General features: G+C 43.3%; 1 protein-coding gene across 3 annotated transcripts; it reads right to left on the bottom strand.

Moving 5' to 3' along the window:
* Positions 1 to 614: 614 nt before the first annotated feature.
* Positions 615 to 20050, bottom strand: fxr2 (FMR1 autosomal homolog 2). Of its 3 annotated transcripts, none has more exons than XM_067580725.1 (17): positions 19310 to 20049; positions 16408 to 16460; positions 15276 to 15369; positions 13958 to 14029; positions 12567 to 12715; positions 12210 to 12303; positions 11766 to 11882; positions 11452 to 11622; positions 11263 to 11341; positions 10940 to 11097; positions 10362 to 10448; positions 7759 to 7978; positions 6687 to 6866; positions 5245 to 5439; positions 4980 to 5087; positions 3409 to 3497; positions 615 to 3300 (listed from the first exon to the last, which is right to left on the bottom strand). In XM_067580725.1, the coding sequence occupies exons 1-17, from the start codon at positions 19358 to 19360 to the stop codon at positions 3190 to 3192; spliced, it is 2028 nt and encodes a 675-aa protein (XP_067436826.1). In that variant the 5' UTR covers positions 19361 to 20049; the 3' UTR covers positions 615 to 3189. The 3 variants fall into 3 exon arrangements, with proteins under 3 accessions (XP_067436826.1, XP_067436827.1, XP_067436828.1); XM_067580726.1 differs by having other exon boundaries at positions 10988 to 11097; XM_067580727.1 differs by lacking the exons at positions 615 to 3300; positions 3409 to 3497; positions 4980 to 5087 and having other exon boundaries at positions 5240 to 5439; positions 10988 to 11097; positions 19310 to 20050.
* Positions 20051 to 20549: the final 499 nt, after the last annotated feature.

The following is a 20549-nucleotide window of genomic DNA, read 5'->3' as shown; positions in this document are numbered from 1 at the left end:
TACTTTTGATAAACATTGTACATGTGGAGTCATCTGTGCTCATGATTATGTCTCTTAAAGATTAATACCTTCACTAAGATGCACCGTCTCCAGTCAAACAGCAAGCATGGGCCTGTAAATATCATGCTGAGTCACTCTACTGAGTATCTCTGATTCACATTAAAAGCTGAATTACATCAGAAAGTGATATGGGTAACGTCCCCTCTCTTAACAGTAATGTTTGACGGATCCATAAGAGCAACACTGTAAGTGTTCGACACCACAGATGATGAGAAATCTGTCGTTCACATGTAGAATTGTAACTCAAGGGTAATACTGATGAGGGAAAGCAAAACAATGCCAAAAAAATGACAATAGCTGGACTTCAGTAATGCTTCAATACAAAACTGAAAAGGAGGTTCGCTTAAAATAGCCTGAGACAAATTTAACACTCCAGTGACGCAGTTATGTCTTCCATTCGTTTTGTTGTTTTTTTTTTATAACTTGAAAGCAGTCATTTTGATTTACTTAACTTAGAGAAGAATAATCTTAGATCATTTCCCCTCCACTGTTTGTCTTGAGCTTCTCTGGCAGTCTGGGCATATATATTAAAAAGAACAAGTTTAGAAAAAATGTATACCAAACAATGAAAAGTCCTTTATTGCCATCAGAACATGAGTGAGAAAACCAGAGACAAAATCTGACAGTGAGGAGTCGACTGTACAACCAGCATCCACACAGACACACACGCACACTCGCACGCACACACACACGCACACACACACACAGAGCAGCCTTTCAATAGGACATGAGGGATACAGATACATAAGGGATTACAGTACTCACACAATGAGGTATAAAGGTAAACACAAACATACCAGATAGGGCTTCGTCCTCCACTCACACACATGCAACTGAACCAAGGTACAAATACTCAAGTGCTCTTTCATACTCTAAAAACACAACATACAGGTGAGCAGAAATGTATAACAGCAGCATCTGGGTCATCTCGATTCAACCGCACTCCCATTCATCTGTCCCTCAAAACCTTTGTCGTGTGGACGCTTGCTTGTCATGCACAATGTTGCCCTTTGTAACTGAATACTTTGTGAGACTCTGAAACTTGTGAGTGAAGGAATGGGTCCCCCCTTCCTGACTCGTATCCACCAGTAGAAAACTGGGCAGATAAGCGGGGTGGGAAATGTTCTAAGTCACAAATAAAGTTTCTCTCTCTTCAAGGTAGAGTTTCTAAGTTAGTTGGACATTCAATGTGTACATTAGCAGCAATTCTAGTGAATGAAACAATGGCTTTGTAAGTCAGATTAATAACACCCTTCCTTCATGCACAGGACAGGCACCACCTACTACCGGTTAACTAAATGCCATGCAAGTTAGAAAAATAGACTGCAAACTCACAAGACAGAGAAATCAAAGTTCATCTCCAGAGAAGAGGTTGATTTCACTTCAATTTTTTATTTAATATTTTCTAAGATGTGGAAATAGCAACAAAAAAAACTTGAGAGCGGTAACCAAGACAACAGTAACAACATGAGCAGAGAGCCACTGTGGATGCCAGTCCCTCTCTTGCACCATTTGCCAACCCAAATCTGCCAGGTACAAGACAGACACCTCGCTTGTTTAAAGTTTTCTGTTGCGGTCCTCTACTTTGCGCCCGTGCAGGCGACCACGCCGACTCGCAGCCGCGTGCTGTTGCGTTTTCGCACCTGGTGTGTATGCCCTGTGTGTGTGTGTACCTGTAAGCGTGGGCCTGTGTGTCATGTGGCTCTCGTCTCATTTGAAGCTGTCCCAATCCCACAGTCCGCAGTCTCCAGGCCCTCCCCCACTAGCAGCACCCGTCCCAGAGAGGTGGTCGCCCTCGTGTGCATCCGGAGCTGCGCGCTGCAGTGGTTTATCAAGACACTAGTGTGGCTGGAAGCTAGCACCGCCGCCCCCTCCGACACAGAGAAAGAGGCACGGTATATTTCTCTTTAAGTCTAAATCTATAGTTCAAGTCTGCCGTCTGTCTGGTCTCAGCCTGTCCTGTTTACAAGGCTGTACGGGTGCCACCCTGTACCCTCGAAAGACCTAAAACAGGTGAGAGGAAGTGAGAAGTGACACCTCACCTGACACCTCTCAGGCCTGTTGATAAATAGAGATGCCTCACCGTGTGACGCGCCCAGGGCTACGGTTCGTTTTGTTACCTTACCCCTCCCAGTTTAGTTTTGTGGTTGCCAAATATCTCAACTGTGCACACACAAACACACACATACGCGCGCACGCCCATACACGCACGCGCTGACCCCCAACGCTGTCCATTCTACTCTGAAGGCAAGCGCCTTGAATTTCGTGTTTGGCACCAGACTTCTTTTACCTCACGTTGGCCAGCCACTCCCTCTATCCCTGTATCCTCTTCTCTTTTTACCTATCACTTCCTGTTCTCTCCTTGGAACCAAAACAAACCTCGGAGGAACACTTCTCCCTCTTTTCTTCCTCTCAGGAAACAAAAACAAACTTAATGGAAAAACTCAAGTTTTTTTTTTTTTATTTTTGTTTTTTTTTGTTTTTTTCAAATTCAAGGCACAATGTCTATCAATATTCCAATCTGTCTGTCTGTCTCCACTCCCAGGTTCAGTGTGCGAACATCGCGTCACATAAGCTATTGGACTGTCTGCTCGTATGCCACTCCCTGCAGCTTACATCTCTCTTGTCTGTACTTTAACACTGTTAAAAGACGCGTCTGTTTTGGTTGAGAGAGCGACCGCCAAGTCCAAACCAGTGATAAACAATGAACAAAATTAACATAACAAAAAAAAAAAAAAAAAAAGAAAAAAAAAAAAGACACAAATAAAGACAACCGTTTCAAAAACAAAAACAAACAAACAAAAAAAAAAAGTCTCGTCCTGTTTCTCGTGTTTCAGTATTTCTTTAAAAATCAAGTCATATCCACCAGCTCTTTTTTGGCAAGCTAGTTGTTTTTTTTAAATAAGCACTAAGTACTGATAGATAGGATAGCATACACCGTTAACGTGTGTTTTTAAGTAGATGCGTTTGTCGTTTTTTTGTACTTTTTCACTCTCATAGTATGAATTCAGGTATTTTGTCAGATACTTTTCACTCATCTGTTTAAGGTTTAAGTTAATGCAAGCAGGGACAGAGTTTGCCATGGAGTCTTGCTCTAGACTTGGGTTCGCGAGGGTCAGGGCCGTCTCATTACGAGACCCCGTTGACCAAGGTCAGAGTCTCGCTGGCCGAGGTCATGCCTTTGCTGGGGGAACGCTTGGAGGGCGTTCGTTCATCCTTCTTGGCGTTGGTCCCGTTCTCCTGTGGGTAAAAAAAACAAGGGTGGGAAAAAGTGAGAATGGTCAAATTATTTGCATTTATGTCACTGAGACTAACACGCAGGGTCGATATGTTGGTTTCCTTGGGTACCTTGGGTTCGGGGCCGGCGTGGTTTTCCTTCTGGGGCAGGTTCTGTCTGCTCTGGGACTCAGCACGGGATATGTAGTCAGCAACAGTCACTGCAAACATTGAAATCTGTTAGCTGGGGGATATACTGTACGTACGCTGTGGATACAGTTTAAAAATGTCCGGGAATAGCTTTAAAAAGGCACCTATGCTCATTTCCAGCTCCACATTTTTATTCTGGGACTCCACTAGAGTAGCTTTGCATGATTCACATTTCAAAAAACTCCTTATATATCTTATATTAGCCCTTTATGCAGCCCCTCAGTTCAGCCTCTGTCTCTTAACAGGCAGTCTTAGCTCCTGTCTCTTTAAGGCCCCCCTCCCAAAGAACCCACTCTGTTCTGATTGGTCAGCTTTCCAGAAGCCTGCTGAGGGGCAGCATGTATCAGATTTAAACCTGGCGACACAACAAGATGGAGATATTTGGAGCTCTTTGTCGAGCAGATCAGTTAGAAACAGTGCAGGGAGGAATAGTACAAGCAGAATCAGCCACAGTGATGATGATGTTTGATGAATTGCTGCAGATGACCAACACACCTCCAACAAATAAACAACTTATTTTACTTTGCCCTGCTGTGAAATGGAAAAACACTCACAGCATGCCAGCTCGACTCGAGTCATGACTTGGCATGACTACCCTCAAAACAATGGAGAAATGCCATAATGTTAGCGGAGCAGTGAACTCGCATTGTGCGTGGAGCAGATGACCATATAAAGTGATCTGTCACAAGCTGACCTTGGCTCAGGCTGAAAGTAGAAAAAAAAACAAAAAACCGTTGGAAACAGTGTGTGAAAAAAGTTGAGCGAGAGCGCTTCAGCCGACTGCAGCGCTCTCGCTCAACTTTTTTCTTCGCCTTTCACTCGATCCGGTCTGTCTCGCTCAAGGAGAAGTCTCACTCTGAAATCTTGTGAGAGCTGAGTTGTTGTTGAAATCAGCATAAATATTCAGCCATGACTTTGAAAATCTTTTAGATAACACTAAGCTACGCTTCCTGTACTCCAACACAAAAAACTCCCTCCGTCACTCCTCTCCTCAACTCTGTCATGGCTGAATATTTAGCTGATTTTGACAACTCAATTCTTGCAAGATTTCAGAACGAGACTTCTCCTCGAGCAACTCAACTTGGTTAGACACATTAACAAACAGACTGGATCAAGAGGAAGCTGAAGAAAAACGTTTTATTTCTCTGTAGGGTCCTTTTCATAATGTTGTCAGACACAGAGCCTGTCAGTAGCAAAAACAAGCACTTTTAGTGGACGTACATTGACGGGATGCTTTCGGTTCCCCAAAGGTTTACATTGCAGCCCATTTTGCGGCTGCCGGCTGAAGCGCTCTCGCTCAATACTGGACCAATTTCAAAAATTGTTGTCCCCATTAGTCACTTAGACAAAAATAGGGTCCAGGTTGAAAAATACCAAAGTTTCCCTTTAAGGAAGACTAACTGTAGCAATAAATAAATTAAAGCCTATCTTGACACTGAATGTATTGTTCATTGTAATGGAGAAAATGTTAACTAGTAAAAACAGAGACTCACCACTCTCAGCTGGCTGTCTGTCACGGCTGGCTGAACCTCCCTCTGGGCGGTTGCCACGGTTACGGCGGCGACGGCTTCGGTTGCGGCGCTGAGGACGGGCTTCTTCATCTAACAGTCAAATGAGAAAATATAGGTCAGTAACTGATCGTGTCACAGTTTGATTTTAATGTTAGAGACTAAGAGTGTGTTGGTGCATTCCTATTAAGAGCCATGGCAAAAATGTATGTTTACACAAATCATGAGAATACAACACTTGTGTTCTAACCCAGTCCGTTCTCGCTGGGGCCGGCCTGGCTGTCTGACTCTGTAGCAGCGTCCATCACGCTGGGCTCCTGGTCATTGCGGCGGCGGCGGGAGCGTCTGCGGCGGTCTCCTCCCATGCCTTCACTGATGTCTGTGTCGGCCAGCTCTCCCTCACCCTCCAGCAGAGAGTATGGGTTGCTGTCCGGGTCCCTCAGCACTGGAGATGCAATAGGAAATTAGCATTGCAAATACACCAATCTTCTCTCATTTTTGGCTGGACCACAACAGCGGGGCCAGCACTATAACCACGGGTGTGCATGACTGACTGATGAAGTTACACTATTGGTCAGCCGTTGAGTGTTGGAGTTTCCCCATTGGCCATCGCTCTTTCAAAATAAATCAGCTTGAACAGTTTTCAATTGCGTTCTCAGTAGTTCCACTCATTGACTGTTCCAAATTTATCGCACGCTAAGGGCGCCCTGCAGCCGAGCCAACAGATGGCCTACTTCGGTCTGCACCTGTACTCCCACACCATGCATGACTGTTGGACGAGCGTGTAGAGGTATTGTTGCAGCTGACCCGGCGTGAGGTCCACGGCCTCAGCGCTAGTGGGAAGCAACATGTCGCTCCTCAGGGTGATGTCAGCAGCTCACACCCGGTGGTGTGTCTGGGGCTGCTGAACATGAGATACCTCGCCTGCGTGGCTTCAGCTGCATCTGAGCAGCTACAGTGCAAGCTCGCAGGGCAGGAGAGAAAACAGCTCTCCATGTGCCGACAGGCATGAGGGATAGCGCACAGTTAAAGTACCCCAATTACCAATCACTGTATCAAACACTCAATACAGAGTGAGTCTTAGAAAAACGAGAGACATCTACAGATAGAAACAGATGAAAGAGCAGGAGGAGTTAACATATAATTAGAATAGTTATAATTAGAATTAAAATAAGTTCTTTTTCAAATCAAACATCCCAAGATATGAGTGGAAAGTAGGCTATTGTTCTTGCAACTGCATTTATAACCTTTTTTTGACTCTTAGTGGGACCACTACAGAAAACTGCAGATGAACATTTCATATCCAGGAATTCACATTATAGACACTACCACTGACTATCCCTGTGACAAATGGGCCACAATTTCACACATTGACCATACACAGTCCAACCATATACTTGGTTTTTACCTAGTCTTGTTATTTATTTGCTATAGTTTTAACACAAAGACATCCTTATTTAAAAAAACAAAACAACTAAATGTGTTATTGTAAGACCAGTATAAATGAATGAAAAGGGCTGTGAAAAGCCTTCTTCTCAAGTGTCCTGACATATTCTAAACCCCACATTCTCATATACTACTGCAGTGACCACTTGAAAAAGCTTTCAAAACTTGGCAGAGACTTTGGTCAATAGTCTTCAGAGTTGGAATAGTTCTATGTCTGTTAGTAACCTGAACATGGGATTTAACTACCTGAGCTGATGGAGTTGGAAGGCTTGGACCCTGGCCCTCCACGGCCTCGTCCAGAGTTGGAGCCTCGGCCTCTGCCGCCCCGTCGGGAGCCTCTCTCCTCTCCACCTATTCCACGGGGCCGCTGGTCTCGGTCGATAACGTCCTCCGACTCAGACGCATTGGACAGTTCAGAGTTTGTGCCTGGATCAAACAGAGAGAAATAAAGTAAAAAGAAATTACTGTAACTTTCTTCTATTTTCCACACCTATCTACTAAAGGAAGGAATCTCTGTATGTATGTATGTATGTCCTTCGTGCATTTCTTAAACTGTTTATCCAATCGAATCTACACTTGGCGGGTGTGTGGCTGGGGACCAAAGGGAGTGCAGTGTTGACTTTGGTGCAATTTGGACCAAACGGATACGTTTAATATTAAAAAATTTTGGGTAAATTGACGATCAGCGAGTCCCAGCAGGGGCTGGGCGGAGCTTCAGGTTTCTGTTCACTGACTCTAGCATGTCAGGAAAACAGAGCTTTTAATCAAGAATAGACACTCTTACCCCACGTGTAGACAGAAAGCGTAGCGTTAGCAGCATGTTTAGCAGATCAGCAGCAGCGAGTGACTACACAGGTACATTGTTGAGCGTAGGTCACCCACATATTGGAAGCGCTCAGAGCCCCATACACAATGACTGTAGTTACACATGTAAAAAGAAAGAAATACTTTCCACCACTGGCCGTTAAAAATCACTTTATCTCATATGCCCTGAGACCATTGCGATTGTGAAGTTTTTATTACTTATTACTTGAAATGAGAAAAGAACAGTTACTATTAGAGTGCTAATTATTTATAACATCTGTGTATAGCCTAATAGAATGTTAGTTTCCTTCATGTTGTTGGTGTATACACTCATTCACACTTCACATCAACAGTATTAATTTTTCTATCTGTTGAAGTAGCGGCCGGAGGCCAGGCCATTGGTCCGTTCTGAACAGGCATGTTTTGAACAGGCACTGCACTAGTTTTTCTCAGATAACACAAACAATCGATTATGAGTGAAATTGAAAAAATGTTCTTGCTCCTTCGTTCTCACCATATCCAGAGTACTGGCTGTTGGAGGCCCTGCGTCCTCTGCCGCGGCCCCCATAGGTGCGAGAGGTGTGGAGCGAGTTGCTACTCTCATCTGTCAAGTAGCCTTTCTCCCGTTCGACACCAGGGCCCCCAGTTCGACTGGGAGGAGCGCGGTACCCCACCCCGATCTGACGGAGCTGCTCGTCAATCTGGAGACGCTCTAGGCGCAGCTGCTCCACTTCCTACAGGTCAGAGACAGAGAAAGAGTGGTAGATAGTTTATTTTAAACCAAATACCCTCACCCCCCAAAAACAAACAAAAAACATACAAAATCTGCCTTACAAAATAACTCATGTATGGCACCCATATTTTATTATCAGATCAAATGTATTTTTCGTCTCCTGCTTTAAGTGAAACATAAGATCCCCGAGCCATTTAGCATGACAAGGTGACCTGGGCCACCTCCAGTTTGACAAAATAACGCAACGTGCCAAAAATGTTCTATGTGATACCATCGTATGCAGATCATCTGACCAACAGGCATTATCGGGTTCAACTACAAACAAAGCGTGCATGCTCCTTAAATCAAATCCACATGTCTGGGGACAAAGACAGGATTACATGGACTTATACACTGACTGCTATCAAATACAGATCATTTCTAAAATGATTAAAAAATGATTAATAAATCCGCAAAAAAAAGCCAATTGCAATATTAAAATGCCTTTTACTCACAGCAAGCAGAGATTTTATTGCTGATTGTTTGGTTGACTGAACGACTGAAATTGTTTCATCACAGACACAAGTTTGTTCAGCCTAAAAAATACCACATAAATTGCTGTATTGAGCTGGGACTGAGCCATGGTCTTAAAACTCACATCTGCTGTGGGCCTGGGCTGGTTTTGTGCTTCTTATTTAGCCCATCACTTTGCCACTAAGTGGCAGTGATGTGCAAAGTTCCAACCAGATAAGACTGTGGACAAATTCAGCCCTTTTGATTCACTGATACTCAAATAGAATAAACAGATTTGACCCAAACACCCATTTGATAAGTTAGAGTTTGTCTCATGGATTCTAAAATGGGGAAACTAGCTTTTGATATGGGAAAATAATAATGACAACAGTGATCCTTCTGCTTACAACAGTCATTCCTTCAATATTCTATTGGGCAAATATTGTGCCGGGGATCCCTTGGAAACCCACATCAACATATTGACAGCCAGTGCTTTCACTCTCCAGACTAACTTTTTTTCCTGAAAAACAATTTTAACCATCCTGAAGTGAATATATTGTGTATGGTGAATGATGAATGGTGAATTCAACTGTAAGAAAAAAAAAAACAGAATTAAGAAAAAATAAACAAGAGAACACATCATTTGGGAAAAATTCAGTGTCTCGGTCTCAGTTGTCTCAGTCTTTGTGCCCTGAGGCCACTTCTCCTCCACTTCTCACTGCTTTCACTGAGTCATACTGCTGTGCAGGAGGGCCATGAACAGAGATTTGCAGCACAACGTATTTGCAAGGTCCTGCCAGCAAGCCCTTTGTGACTAAGGGGATAGATGGAACGGCACTGCTGGAACATTTAAGGTCTCGTGCTGAGTGGCCAGCCAGTGACAATAACTATGGTAACAGCATGAGAAGACGCGTTCCCTTGTAGTCAGTGCTAGGTTTAGTTTGTCATTTGCTGAGCAATGGTTTAAAATAAATAAATAAAAAATGATATATAAAAGATCTCTGTTCATCCCAAACACATTTTCTATTGTCCCTGGGATGACAGGAAGTTAGTCTTGAGCTCTGGCACTAACTAGCCAAACTATCTTTCAGGCAGGATAAAACCAAAGTTATCAGTTTATAATGTTTAAAGACACTTTAAAGACATCTTTAAACATGTAACTACTAGATGATGTTTTGGGAGTGTCGCAATTTCCAATTCTTCAGCTGAGCCACATGAGCCATCTCTATAGATGAGGTGGGGGGGGGGGGGTGGGGGTGGGGGGGCATTGACGTGTAGTAGCAGCGGTGCACTGACAGCAAGTTTCTATAGTGGCTCAGTGGTGGGTGATTTGGAGGAGGAGGGGGGGGGTCTCACTTCACAGTGTGACAGCTGCCTCCACCAACGACAGCTGAACCTCAAGGGGGGGCGACAAAAGGGGGTGTGAAGGAAGTGAGGCAGGAGGAGGGGGTTTGGTGTTATTTTTGGAAGCTGAGGGTCCAGATAGCTGGTAATCTAAACTCCAGCGTACCCTTCACCCCATCCCAGAGAGAGGGTCTATTTATAAAAGCACATGAGGTAAGGGCAAAATGAGGTGCTCTCAGCAGCTTTCCTCATGTGGCGCTGAGCAGGAGGGAGACAGGTGACCAATATGAAACGACCCTAGACACACACCCACACTACCACCCCAAAAACAACCCGTCCCTTGCCCTCTCTCGTAAAGGAGCTGTGCTTCTAAGAAACATATTTCCTCTAAGTGTACAGATATTCTGAGCAGAAACGCATGTGAGATTCAAATTATTTAAAGCCAAAGTAGCTGCAAGAGTTCTATTTTATGTTTTTTTTTTTGAGTGACAGGAACAGAGGAAAGGGTGGTGCCGCCCTCTACTGGTGAACATGAAGAATGAACTAACCTGGAGATAGGACACATGGTACTCCAACAGAGCCTGAGCATTGCTGATGTTCTCCTTGGTTCCCACGAACACAAAGGGAACCATACCCTGATGAAAGACAGAGCGAGAGAGAGAGAGAGATGCAGAGTTGAGTGTAATTTTTTTATGTTTTTAGGGAAACAGATCATCATCCCTGTAAATACACAGCCCCATTGTTGGGGACATATCACTGGGTCTGATCGTTACTCAAAAAGAGCATTATATTCAGAATTACAATTTCTGAAATGATTTGTATGCTTATGAAGCACACTTAAAAAACAAACAAACAAACATATCAACCCAGCAGAGACAACAGACAGCTAAGAGCCCACACACGCCCAACATAATTGACATATGTTATATGCAGTGGGCTGTGTGTATTGAAAGCACTGAAAACATAAGTACTAGTGACAAGACAAGAGAGACAAAGCAGCAGAAAGGAACAGTGTCAAAGCAGACAGCACATGGGACGTCTACACCCTGCTACAGTTAAGTAGCTTTTTGTAGAGCAGGGAGGGGGGAAGGGGGGGGCTTGGAGACTAGTCGAACGGTCCATTCACCTCTTTGCTGCTGGCAGTGTCGTCCCTGCCAGCCCCCTGCCTGCCTACCTCCTCCCGGGGAAGCTTTTTGTCGTTGTCTCCCTCGATCCTGACGCGAACCACGCCTGACTTGTCCACAATCTCCTGGATGACTTTGCCACTCTTGCCGATGACTTTGCCTGTGTGAGACGGAAAGAAAGGAAAAAAAAAAGAAAGAAAGGTAACAGAATGTCATTATAATGAGGGAATATATGAGTAAAAATCAAGCATATGTTATGGTGATGAAGTGGGATGTTGTCACCAACAAAATGAGCTCCATCAGGAATGTTATGTTGCTCACTCACCTACAAGATTCCTGGGTACCTGAAAGTAGTCTTCTTTGAACTCAAGATACTCTCTAGCCTGTTTCACTGCCTCCGGGGTCTGCAATGCAACATAAACATCAGACCAAAGTGCACTACTGGATATTCATCCATATATTGGGGTGTTTACCCTGATTACACAATTGCACGCAAGCTCATTAAGCAGCGTACCTCTCCGTAGATCCTGAAGGTGCAGCTCTCTTCCTCCAGCTCGATAGCCGTGACACCTGGCACCTTCCTTGCTTGCTGGATGTTGGCACCGTGGGAACCGATGGCGAGGCCCATCAGGTCCTCTCTGACCCTCACCTCCTCCTGGTACGCTGACGCTAACTGCTTACTTGTCTGGGAAGGGAAACATATATATATATGGTTTATGTGCAAAGGTGTAAACTAATCCAAAATGGATGGCTAGGGGTTAAATTGACATTAATATCCAAGAAAAGGCAGACAAATTATGTGCACAGGGTGCGTGCATGTATGTTTACCTCCAAATGTTTGGTGGCTTCTTCGTTGCGGGACATTAGCATAAGCTTGGTACGGATGCTGCGGAAATGCATGTCGCTCAGGAGAGTGGCACGCTTTACTGTGGTTTCATTTGTAGACTGTGAAGACAAAAGAATAAGTTTTAACTTCAGGATTACTCTTCAAAATCAAGAATTGTTTAGTCAGTGTTTGTGAAAATGAACGAGTATCAGACGAGCCTCATGAGAACTGATAAAAAATTGAGACTTGTCATGATATTTATTTTGTCAAAAATGCAACTTAGCCTGAGATACCCAGGAAATCCCTGACATACAATTCATTTAAACCTTTCAAATGTTTCATTGCAGCTCTTTTGTATTAGTTCTTCATCTATGGATATATAACAATGACCATTCACTTGTTAATGAGGTGAGACCCAGCTGATGTGTGTGTTTTAGAGTACTAACCAGCACAATGAGTTCGTGTGTTTGGGCACTGTAGAAGATGCAGTTGGCTCCGATAGCTTTCCTGAAGTCTTTGTGAATGTTGTCATTTGCACAGCTGTTGATAAGAAAACAATCCGCAGGAGAGTCAGCTTTGTTATTCATTTGGTCCTTAGTAACAACACTGCTGAATGAGAAAACTTCTGAGGTTAAAAATTAACACTCTAGGAAAGGTATTAAAAAAAAAAAAAAAGTAAACTTTCCCACCCATACGCTCAAGAACAATTTGTTAATCAGTTTCCTCGCTATGAATTCCTTGGCAGCGCCCATTTCTCATGTGATAAGCTGAGTGCAATGATGATGTTTATTCAAGACACTCACATGTCCCTCAGGTCTTCTGGGACAGGGATGGGGACTTTGTGGAAGGAGTTTCGAGAGGAAGGGCTGTTGGGATTGAGGGGCCTTATGCGCTCTGCTGTGACGATCTCGTTGTATGTGGCGTCGCATGCCGCGTATTCAATCACATAGAACTGTAAACAGCACAAGAGATAAAAAATGTTTTTAACGACGAGCCAAAAACAACGCCATCATTCAAAGCAGAAATACAAAAATACTCCAAAAAATAATAATCAACTGTCAAATTATAAATGAATGATACTGTCAAGTTTAAAAGAAATTTTACTTTACACAAACGCATTTATTTGATTTTATTTATGATTTCAGAGAAAACATAAGATGAAAGAAAGAAGCATAGTACAGCACAGTGAGATATAGAAAAAAAAAACATGTTTAAATGTAAGAAAAGAAAAAGGGGGAACTGTGAAAGAACGAGGCAGCGAGATGAACGCTGCACACTCTACGCTCAAAAGGACAGAATTAAAGTCATCAGTCAACGCTAGACATTCCTGCAGGCTCTTATCAGACTGCTCCAAATAACAGCACTACACCAGCAGCAACTCCCCTGGCACAGTAGCACTGCAAAGCTGTCCTTTTCCATATCCCACTGACCCACTAATCAACCTGCAGCTCATGCTGGTGACTGAGAGAGTTCGAATTATCAAGAATCTTGACAAAAAAATACCTCAAAATAAGCCAACTGAGCCGTTTTGACATGATAAGTCAGTGTAAAGAAGCACAGGGCGTACAGGAAATATTATTTAACGTACAATGATAGACCACATGAGGACGTACTGACTCTTTGAGCTCATTATGTAGCAGCATCTCACTACAGCCCTGTATTCACTCTGCATACAGCATACTGCAGTACTCAGAGCTCAATAAACAGTTACTGGCAATACAACATAACACCGAAGCAAAGCGAAAGATAACAGCTTAGCCTCTATTATTGATTATTAAATACAGAGACAAAGAGGAAGGCAAGGTTAGCTGGATCTTATCAGTGACACAAGGTATCATCTTCTCAATAATAGAAGTCCTTTTTTTACAACCAAATAGTTTCAGGAAATTTAATCCACAGGAACTAAAAAGGTAGGAACAATTCCTTCAGAGCATAAGTGTTTCTACATCATCTGAGGCACTGTGAAGATTAGGCAAATTACAGTTGATTAAAAAAAACAACTGCATGGTTTTAAATGTATTTTTGGCACAGGACAAGACAACAAAACAAAATAATGTTGTTTTTTGTGTTTTACTGTTGTACAAGTTATGAGACAATTTTTTTAAATAAAGTTAAATTTCAGTTTTGTATCCATCACTGCTTGCAGACTTTTTATCTCACTTTTAAAATGATAATGTTCCTGAGAACCATTTACCTCTCCCTTCATCATTCTGACACGGGCCAGCCACCAGCCACATGGCTCCTGTTCATTGGCCCTGGAGTAAACCTGTAAGGAGACACGCGATGAATGACAGCTGAAAAAATAGTACTACTTGTACACCTATACACTGGGTATCTATCACACTTATAGACAGTTCTTCCAGTGTGATATAGACTGCACGGGGATGCAAGACGTTACGACAGCAAGCAAACGTCAGGCACTGTGTCATATACAGAATCTGATGTTACATAAAGCAAATAGAAAGTATAGGGCTGGATTTAAAACAGTCAATTTTTCAAATCCAATCAATCAATCCTCATTTAAATTTTCCAATATACATTCATAAACTCCGAGATCGATCTTTTAATATATGCCTTTTCACATGGATTTTAAATCCAAATTGAATCTGTGTTAGGCTTTGCGGTGCATTCAGCGGAGCAGCTCCCGCCATGTTCAACGAGATCTCGCTGTGCACAAAATCTCACACGAGATTTTGTTGTGCGAGATCTCATGGCCAGATCATATTGCTCCACTGAAGGCACCACTGAGCCTGTTGCAAAGCTTTGCGAGACCATCACAGCAAAATGTATGTATGTTAAATAAAAAGTACATTAATGTAACTGCTTTGGGGTCAAATCGTAATGTAAACATTCATATTTTTAAATAATACATCAGGTTAGAGGCTCGTACAATTTACAGCAACTGAAATATCCCTAACTGAATCAGGAATCCAATCGGGACCTTGTGAATCAGAATTGATACCCGGCCCTAATAGTTTACTACTAACAAGTGCTGTGTGATATGAAGAAAATGTTAAATAACAGAGACAAACTTGTTGGATATTGCAAAGACAATATGAAATGTTTTAAACATACTCGGGTGCACAGCTTTTATGTCTACAACTTATGTCTGATTGTAACATTTTTCAACTTTCCTCGAGACAACATTATACATGTTCAATATGCAATATAACTTCATGATACCCTGTTCTAATCTGCTGCCCAAAAGCACTAAAAAAAATGTACAAATGTAAATTTTAAAAACTTTTAAGTAGTTGTGTGCCCGATGTTGTTTTGGCTGTTTTACAGTAAGACAAATACTTTAAAGAGCCTAAAAGTAGATTTGTTTTATTTTAGATGTTTTCCTAATTTTAGATGTTTTCCTAATTTAGAGGCCGCATGGACATCTCAGCAATGTCAGTCAAAAGTCAGTACTATCCATTAATGGTCCGTCTGATGAGGTGCTAAGACGCCGAGGCCTTGAGACATGAGGTTAGTGAAAACTCTGAGTCAGAGAGATACGAGGGCCTTACCTCCACCTCCTCTCCTTCACCAATTTCCTTGTGGTACTCTGCTGGAGGAGGCAACCGCACATCGCTGAAGGGCAACTGTCTCTCTGGCTGCCAGCTTTAGCGAGACGGAGACAAAACACAAATACTTCAAAGTCAACAACATGTAATCCTGTAACATAGTTCCAGCAGCCCAGATCGAGCTCGTTTTCTCTTGTGTCGTATTGGGACGGCGATGACGTGTGTGTTACCCACTCGCTGCTGCACGGCACATTAAGAGATATAATGAAAAGAAAAATGAAAATGGTTCATTAAGTTTAACGAGGGAGTTCAAAGACCTGCGTCTGGACGGCAAGTAACTATGTTCATGGTATGATGTCCTTTGACATTATAAAAGAAATTGAAAATAGCTCAGCAGAGTGCCATGAAGTTCATTGAATGACTTTCAAGGGTGAATTATTATAATAGACACAAAATGAAAACTGGTTCATTTCTATGTTAATTCATTATTGATATCTACTAAAATCTCTAAAGCTGATTTAGAATCTTATACTTATAATCTTAAAAAACTGTATTTAGGAGCTGAATTACTGTCATTATAGAGCAGAAAAGGTGTTTCATTCATGCGCTTTCTTATACAACCAGCTACTCTAACACCACCATGTGCTCAGAGAAAGTAAAAGGAGAAGAGAGGGGGTGCAACCATCCCAAAAATGACACAGGCCACCATCCTGCCACCCCTCCCTCCCTCCCTGCATACCTTGGGTCACTATTTTTAGGGGCACCCGGCTCTACACTCTGAGCCAAGTAGATAAAAAGGGTCCAGAGGGATGTGTGGGTAGGGGTGGTGGAAGAGGACAGTAGGTGGGGCTAGGAGTATAGGAAAGCATGCTATCAGGCAGGCAGAGGGGGGTGGGGGCGAGGGGGGGGTGGGGGGTGGGGGGGGCAGAGCAGGAGGTAAAAAAACTGTTAGAGACGTGTATGGACAGCTGCATTCCAAGCACAGGTGCCGAAGAGGACAATTTTGAATGCCTGGGTAAAGCACCAGACTGGACCAGTCTTCGTAACTCTCAATTACCACAGTTCAAGCTTCATTTCCCCCATGTAAGGACTACTTATTATATAGCAGCAGACAAAGTGGAGAGAGCAAACTTACTTGTTTTCAAATACGATTGTGAGTGAGTCGTCGTGGACATCTTTGATGTAACCCTAAAAGAAAAAAGCGGAGAGAAAGAATCGTATTCCCATGAATGCACAAGAGACAGTGATGAGGGGTGGGGCTGTGTGGGGTTTGATTTTGCATGTAAACAACATAGACGACTGGCTTGTAAAACCGTGCTAGACCGATACTGTGACTGTTGCTGAAAAAGAGCATCCCGGGCTTTTTGGGAGCCAAGACATCACATCACTGACACAATTCTCTGGCTGTGAATTCTGTGCTAGATAAAGTGACGAGAAACACTGACTCCTCCTGACAGCGCAGACAGCCTGGAAATCTCTCGCTCACATGCACACACACAAACAGAATTAAAATGCAGGAGCTTCCTCTTTGGGTGTAAGTTGGAAGACTATAGTTTTTACAAGAGAGGCGTGTTCATGAGGACGCATGTATGGGGAAGGCATGTATTCATAATCTACCCAGTCTATATGGACATGCTATGCGATAGCCAAGAGACAACTATTAGAGAGAGAGTTTGCTTAAATATGTTGCTTGTCCATCAAGACCGATGGCAAATCTGTCACTCACAGCATGCCATAAACTTTGACCGACACCCCCAGCGCTGAGCAATGACGAGACAGAAGGAAAGTGGTGGGTGTGGCGTCTTTCTCAGTGTGACACTACCGTATATGGGACAGAGAGGTCAGGCATTTTCTCCATATGTAAGCGTGCTTGAGGGTTGGGGGTAGGGGGTGGGGGGGGGGGTGGATTCACCTGCTTGAAGGTGCTGTCTTTGCACTGGACGAACAAGCTAGAGTTTCATCCAGGATCAGGAGAAACGTGTGTGTACATTAAGTGCACACATGAGAACACTGGGCCTTTGAGTCCAGCTTTGATTATCAATTGCTGCTGCTCTTAGAAGACTTTGCATCTCTGTGAACTCTTAACGCTCACACTAACTGGACGCTAGACCTGGTTAGCTTCTGGAAAAGAAGCCAGCTGCGACGACAGGTCTCACTGCAAAAAGTGCTCATCCTGCCATTTTCCGGAGGTCACATTAGGAGACAGCTGCATGTGCATGTTATGTCAGTCTAAGTATTGCTTCCACCAAGTACTACCAGGTCAAAGGGCAGGCAAGCCCTCCTTCTGACATGACACGATTGGGGGAAAAGTGGGGGCACAGGCAGTGTCGTAATTACGTCACTTCATCCTCTGGCCAGCAGCCACATGCAGGTCCATGTGGTGACCAAGACATTTTGGGCAAGCTAAGCCGGGCTTCCAACCCTCCAATTCTAACAAAAAACTACTGCAGATTTTAACATCCTACTAACAATAATATAATAAAATACATGAAAAATAACACAAAAACAGATATTTGTGAATATAAGATATAATACAAAAAATAAATGTGGAAACTTGCACACAAACCAAAAACAGTTTGAATCTCCATTTAGGCTTTTATCAGCTAGGTTGGTATGTGCTTGCTGCTGCAAAAGGCGCAGACCATAAACGGTACAAAGTGCCATTTTCCTGATTCAGGTTCATAAATATGATCGTGGTTCATCCTTTAATAGTTAAAACTACAGTCACTCACAGTGACACTAAGGTGAATGAAGTGCATTCAAATAGCAAAATCTTTTTTTCACCATGTGTCAATCACTACAGGAAAAGCTTTTGCCCCACTCTCTCGAAATCAAGGACAACATCACTACGGGAATATGACATTTATAATGTCACTAACACAGTTAAGTGTCCAACTCATCCACAAAATGAGAGCTGTGAGATAATGGACGTAATAGAGATGAGTGGAAAGTGTTCATTCACGCCAGAGCCGAACTGTCACCCTGTAAAACAGAACGACAGGTGAAGCAGCATAAGGAGAGTAAATATAGGCTCATCTCTAAACCACCATGTGGTTAGGGCCGGCAGTCGGTCGGCCTGCTGAACACCCAAAGACACAAGAGTGAAAGAAGAAATGTGTTTGAACTGAGAAATCAAAAATAAGACATGTCGTAAAGGTTAAGACTAGAAAGGGTGTTGAGGGTGAGTGTGGTTATTTGCCTAACCCCAACAATCATGCTGTCCTCATCTTTAGGGTTGCCACTATAAGTGTTTAGGCTAAATACACAGCTAAAATCCTTTTAAATCTTCAAATGTCCATTTGAACCCATATCTGTATGACTGGCTAATAAGAAAAACACTGAAATGTATTCTCTGTGTATGTGTAGAATTTAATGTGAAGTCACCAAGTTCCCATCTGTATTTGATGTTTAAAGAAAAAAAAGTTATGTTCGGCTGTAACAAAGCCTAAAAGTCATGTGTCTGTATATGAAAGTACACTTTCTTTTGAAAATGAGACAGAATTGAAACAGAAACCTACACTAGTTGTTTCCTTGTCAAAGCAGTAAACAGGAGACTCTTGAGATTCAGTAGTGTGGCTAAAACGTGGGTTGGGCTACTAAACAACAAGAAGTATGCAATCTTTAATTTAGCATCTCATCATATTTGTACGCAGGAGCTGCACAACTGCTGTCTGATTAGCAGCTCGCTTGTATTTTAAATGCTTACATCCCAAATTTCAGGACAATGCTATATGTTATAAGGGACACTACATATCATATCATAGCTATTTGGCTATGTTTCCAATGCTATAGACTGTAATCATATTGACAATTCCAAAAAAACGACCAAATATAGGCCATACAAGATGATGTGACAAGTGTACCTAGCTCAACAGCTAGCTGGAGCTAGCTACCCACCCCACAATGGCCAACGCAAAAAACACCCTTGTTTGCCTGAGCTAACGTTAGCCAAGTGAGGGTTAGCTGGGGCTGGCAGTTTTTCATGAAACAAAACTTTCAACTGGGACAACTAGAAACTACGACTGTAGCCTGGTTACCTTGTAGAAGGCCCCATTAGAGCCGCGGACCTCCACGGCCAGCCCGTCCATGCTCGTCGGTAGATCCCCACGGCTGTGCTTGTCTGTAGCCGTTACGACTCCCTGCGAGTCCGGTAGCGGTACCACCCCCAGCCTCGCCGGCCCTTCGCCGCTCTCCGGCCGCTTGTGGATTTCCAGTGTTTCGGGTGGAAGGGAGAGAGAGAGAGAGAGAGGGGGTAGGGGGTGGGGGTAAGAGGTGAAGAGGGGTTAGGGGAGATGGGTGTGATGGTGTCAAACTAATGCAAACGCAGACGCTGTCTCCAAGAGCAGCCGGTTAGGAGGCTCCGTTGTCTTGTTTTTGTTTGTCTGAGTGTGGGATTCGGTGCTCGCGAGCTGAGAGGCGCCGCCACGAGCAACGGCGAGAAGGAAAAGCAAAGCTAAGGATGCTATCTGATGGATAATTAGCTGGGAGGCTAGCTATCAACACCTTGATCCCGTCCGTTTTCAGGGATGCTAGCTGGCTAGCATTTGATATAGCCTGGCTGCGTTTGTTGGTTGTGCGTGTGGCGCAGTCGTTGCGTTGAATAAATTTCACAGAAGTCGTCACCGGGGGGTCGTTTTCTTCAGTCTGTGGTGCAATTTTCAGCGGTGTCTCGCTCCCAAAAAAATGCGTTTTGAGATGCACTGCCGCCCGGCGACTCCTTTACTCCAACTACCCCGTCCCCTCAAACACACGCCGATAGAGTGAATCAGAGAGGGACTGACTGAATGACCTCAAACACCCCACCCCTCCATGGCAAAGAGCCGCCCTTTAGGAAACACAGGCTTATAATTGGTCAAAGACCTGGGCAATCAATTCTAGCCCCCATTAATTGGTTTATCAAATAAGGGTTGGTCCATAAGTGTGACCAATAAAATCCAAAGAGTTGCATCCTTACACAATCCATTGGTTTTATCTCTTGTCAATTAGAATCTTACTCAAATTGACTGGCTCCCACATCTAATTTTGCCCACTCATTGATGAGTGAGGACCACCAGCCATTGTGTAAACAGCACTCTAGTGAAGTTACTACACATACTATTTACCAAGCAAAACTTACATCACATGCTGGAAGCACCCTAACAACACTGGTGTAGGATTTTCTTTTACACTCATTTTCACATTTTGTCATCTTGTCTAGACCCATCAAGTTATGGCTGATCACATCATATTGCAGAAGAATGATGGGTAAAGAAGTATGAAACTGTGTGGGCAAAGTTA

The sequence above is a fragment of the Thunnus thynnus genome, chromosome 22 (genome assembly GCF_963924715.1).
Source record: "Thunnus thynnus chromosome 22, fThuThy2.1, whole genome shotgun sequence".
NCBI classification, from domain to species: Eukaryota; Metazoa; Chordata; class Actinopteri; order Scombriformes; family Scombridae; genus Thunnus; species Thunnus thynnus.
The sequence above is the reverse complement of the archived record's forward strand: the minus strand, read 5'-3'. Positions and strand labels throughout refer to the sequence as shown.

Bases quoted from the DNA above. Each gene is read 5' to 3' on its own strand.
- fxr2 (XM_067580725.1), bottom strand. From the start codon at position 19,360: ATGGACGGGCTGGCCGTGGAGGTCCGCGGCTCTAATGGGGCCTTCTAC. The intron at 11,623-11,765 runs GTAAACATACAT...TTCCCTTCCCAG, and splicing joins AAGCCACCAAACATTTGGAG to ACAAGTAAGCAGTTAGCGTC. The intron at 6,867-7,758 runs GTGAGAACGAAG...TGTTTGATCCAG, and splicing joins CAGCCAGTACTCTGGATATG to GCACAAACTCTGAACTGTCC.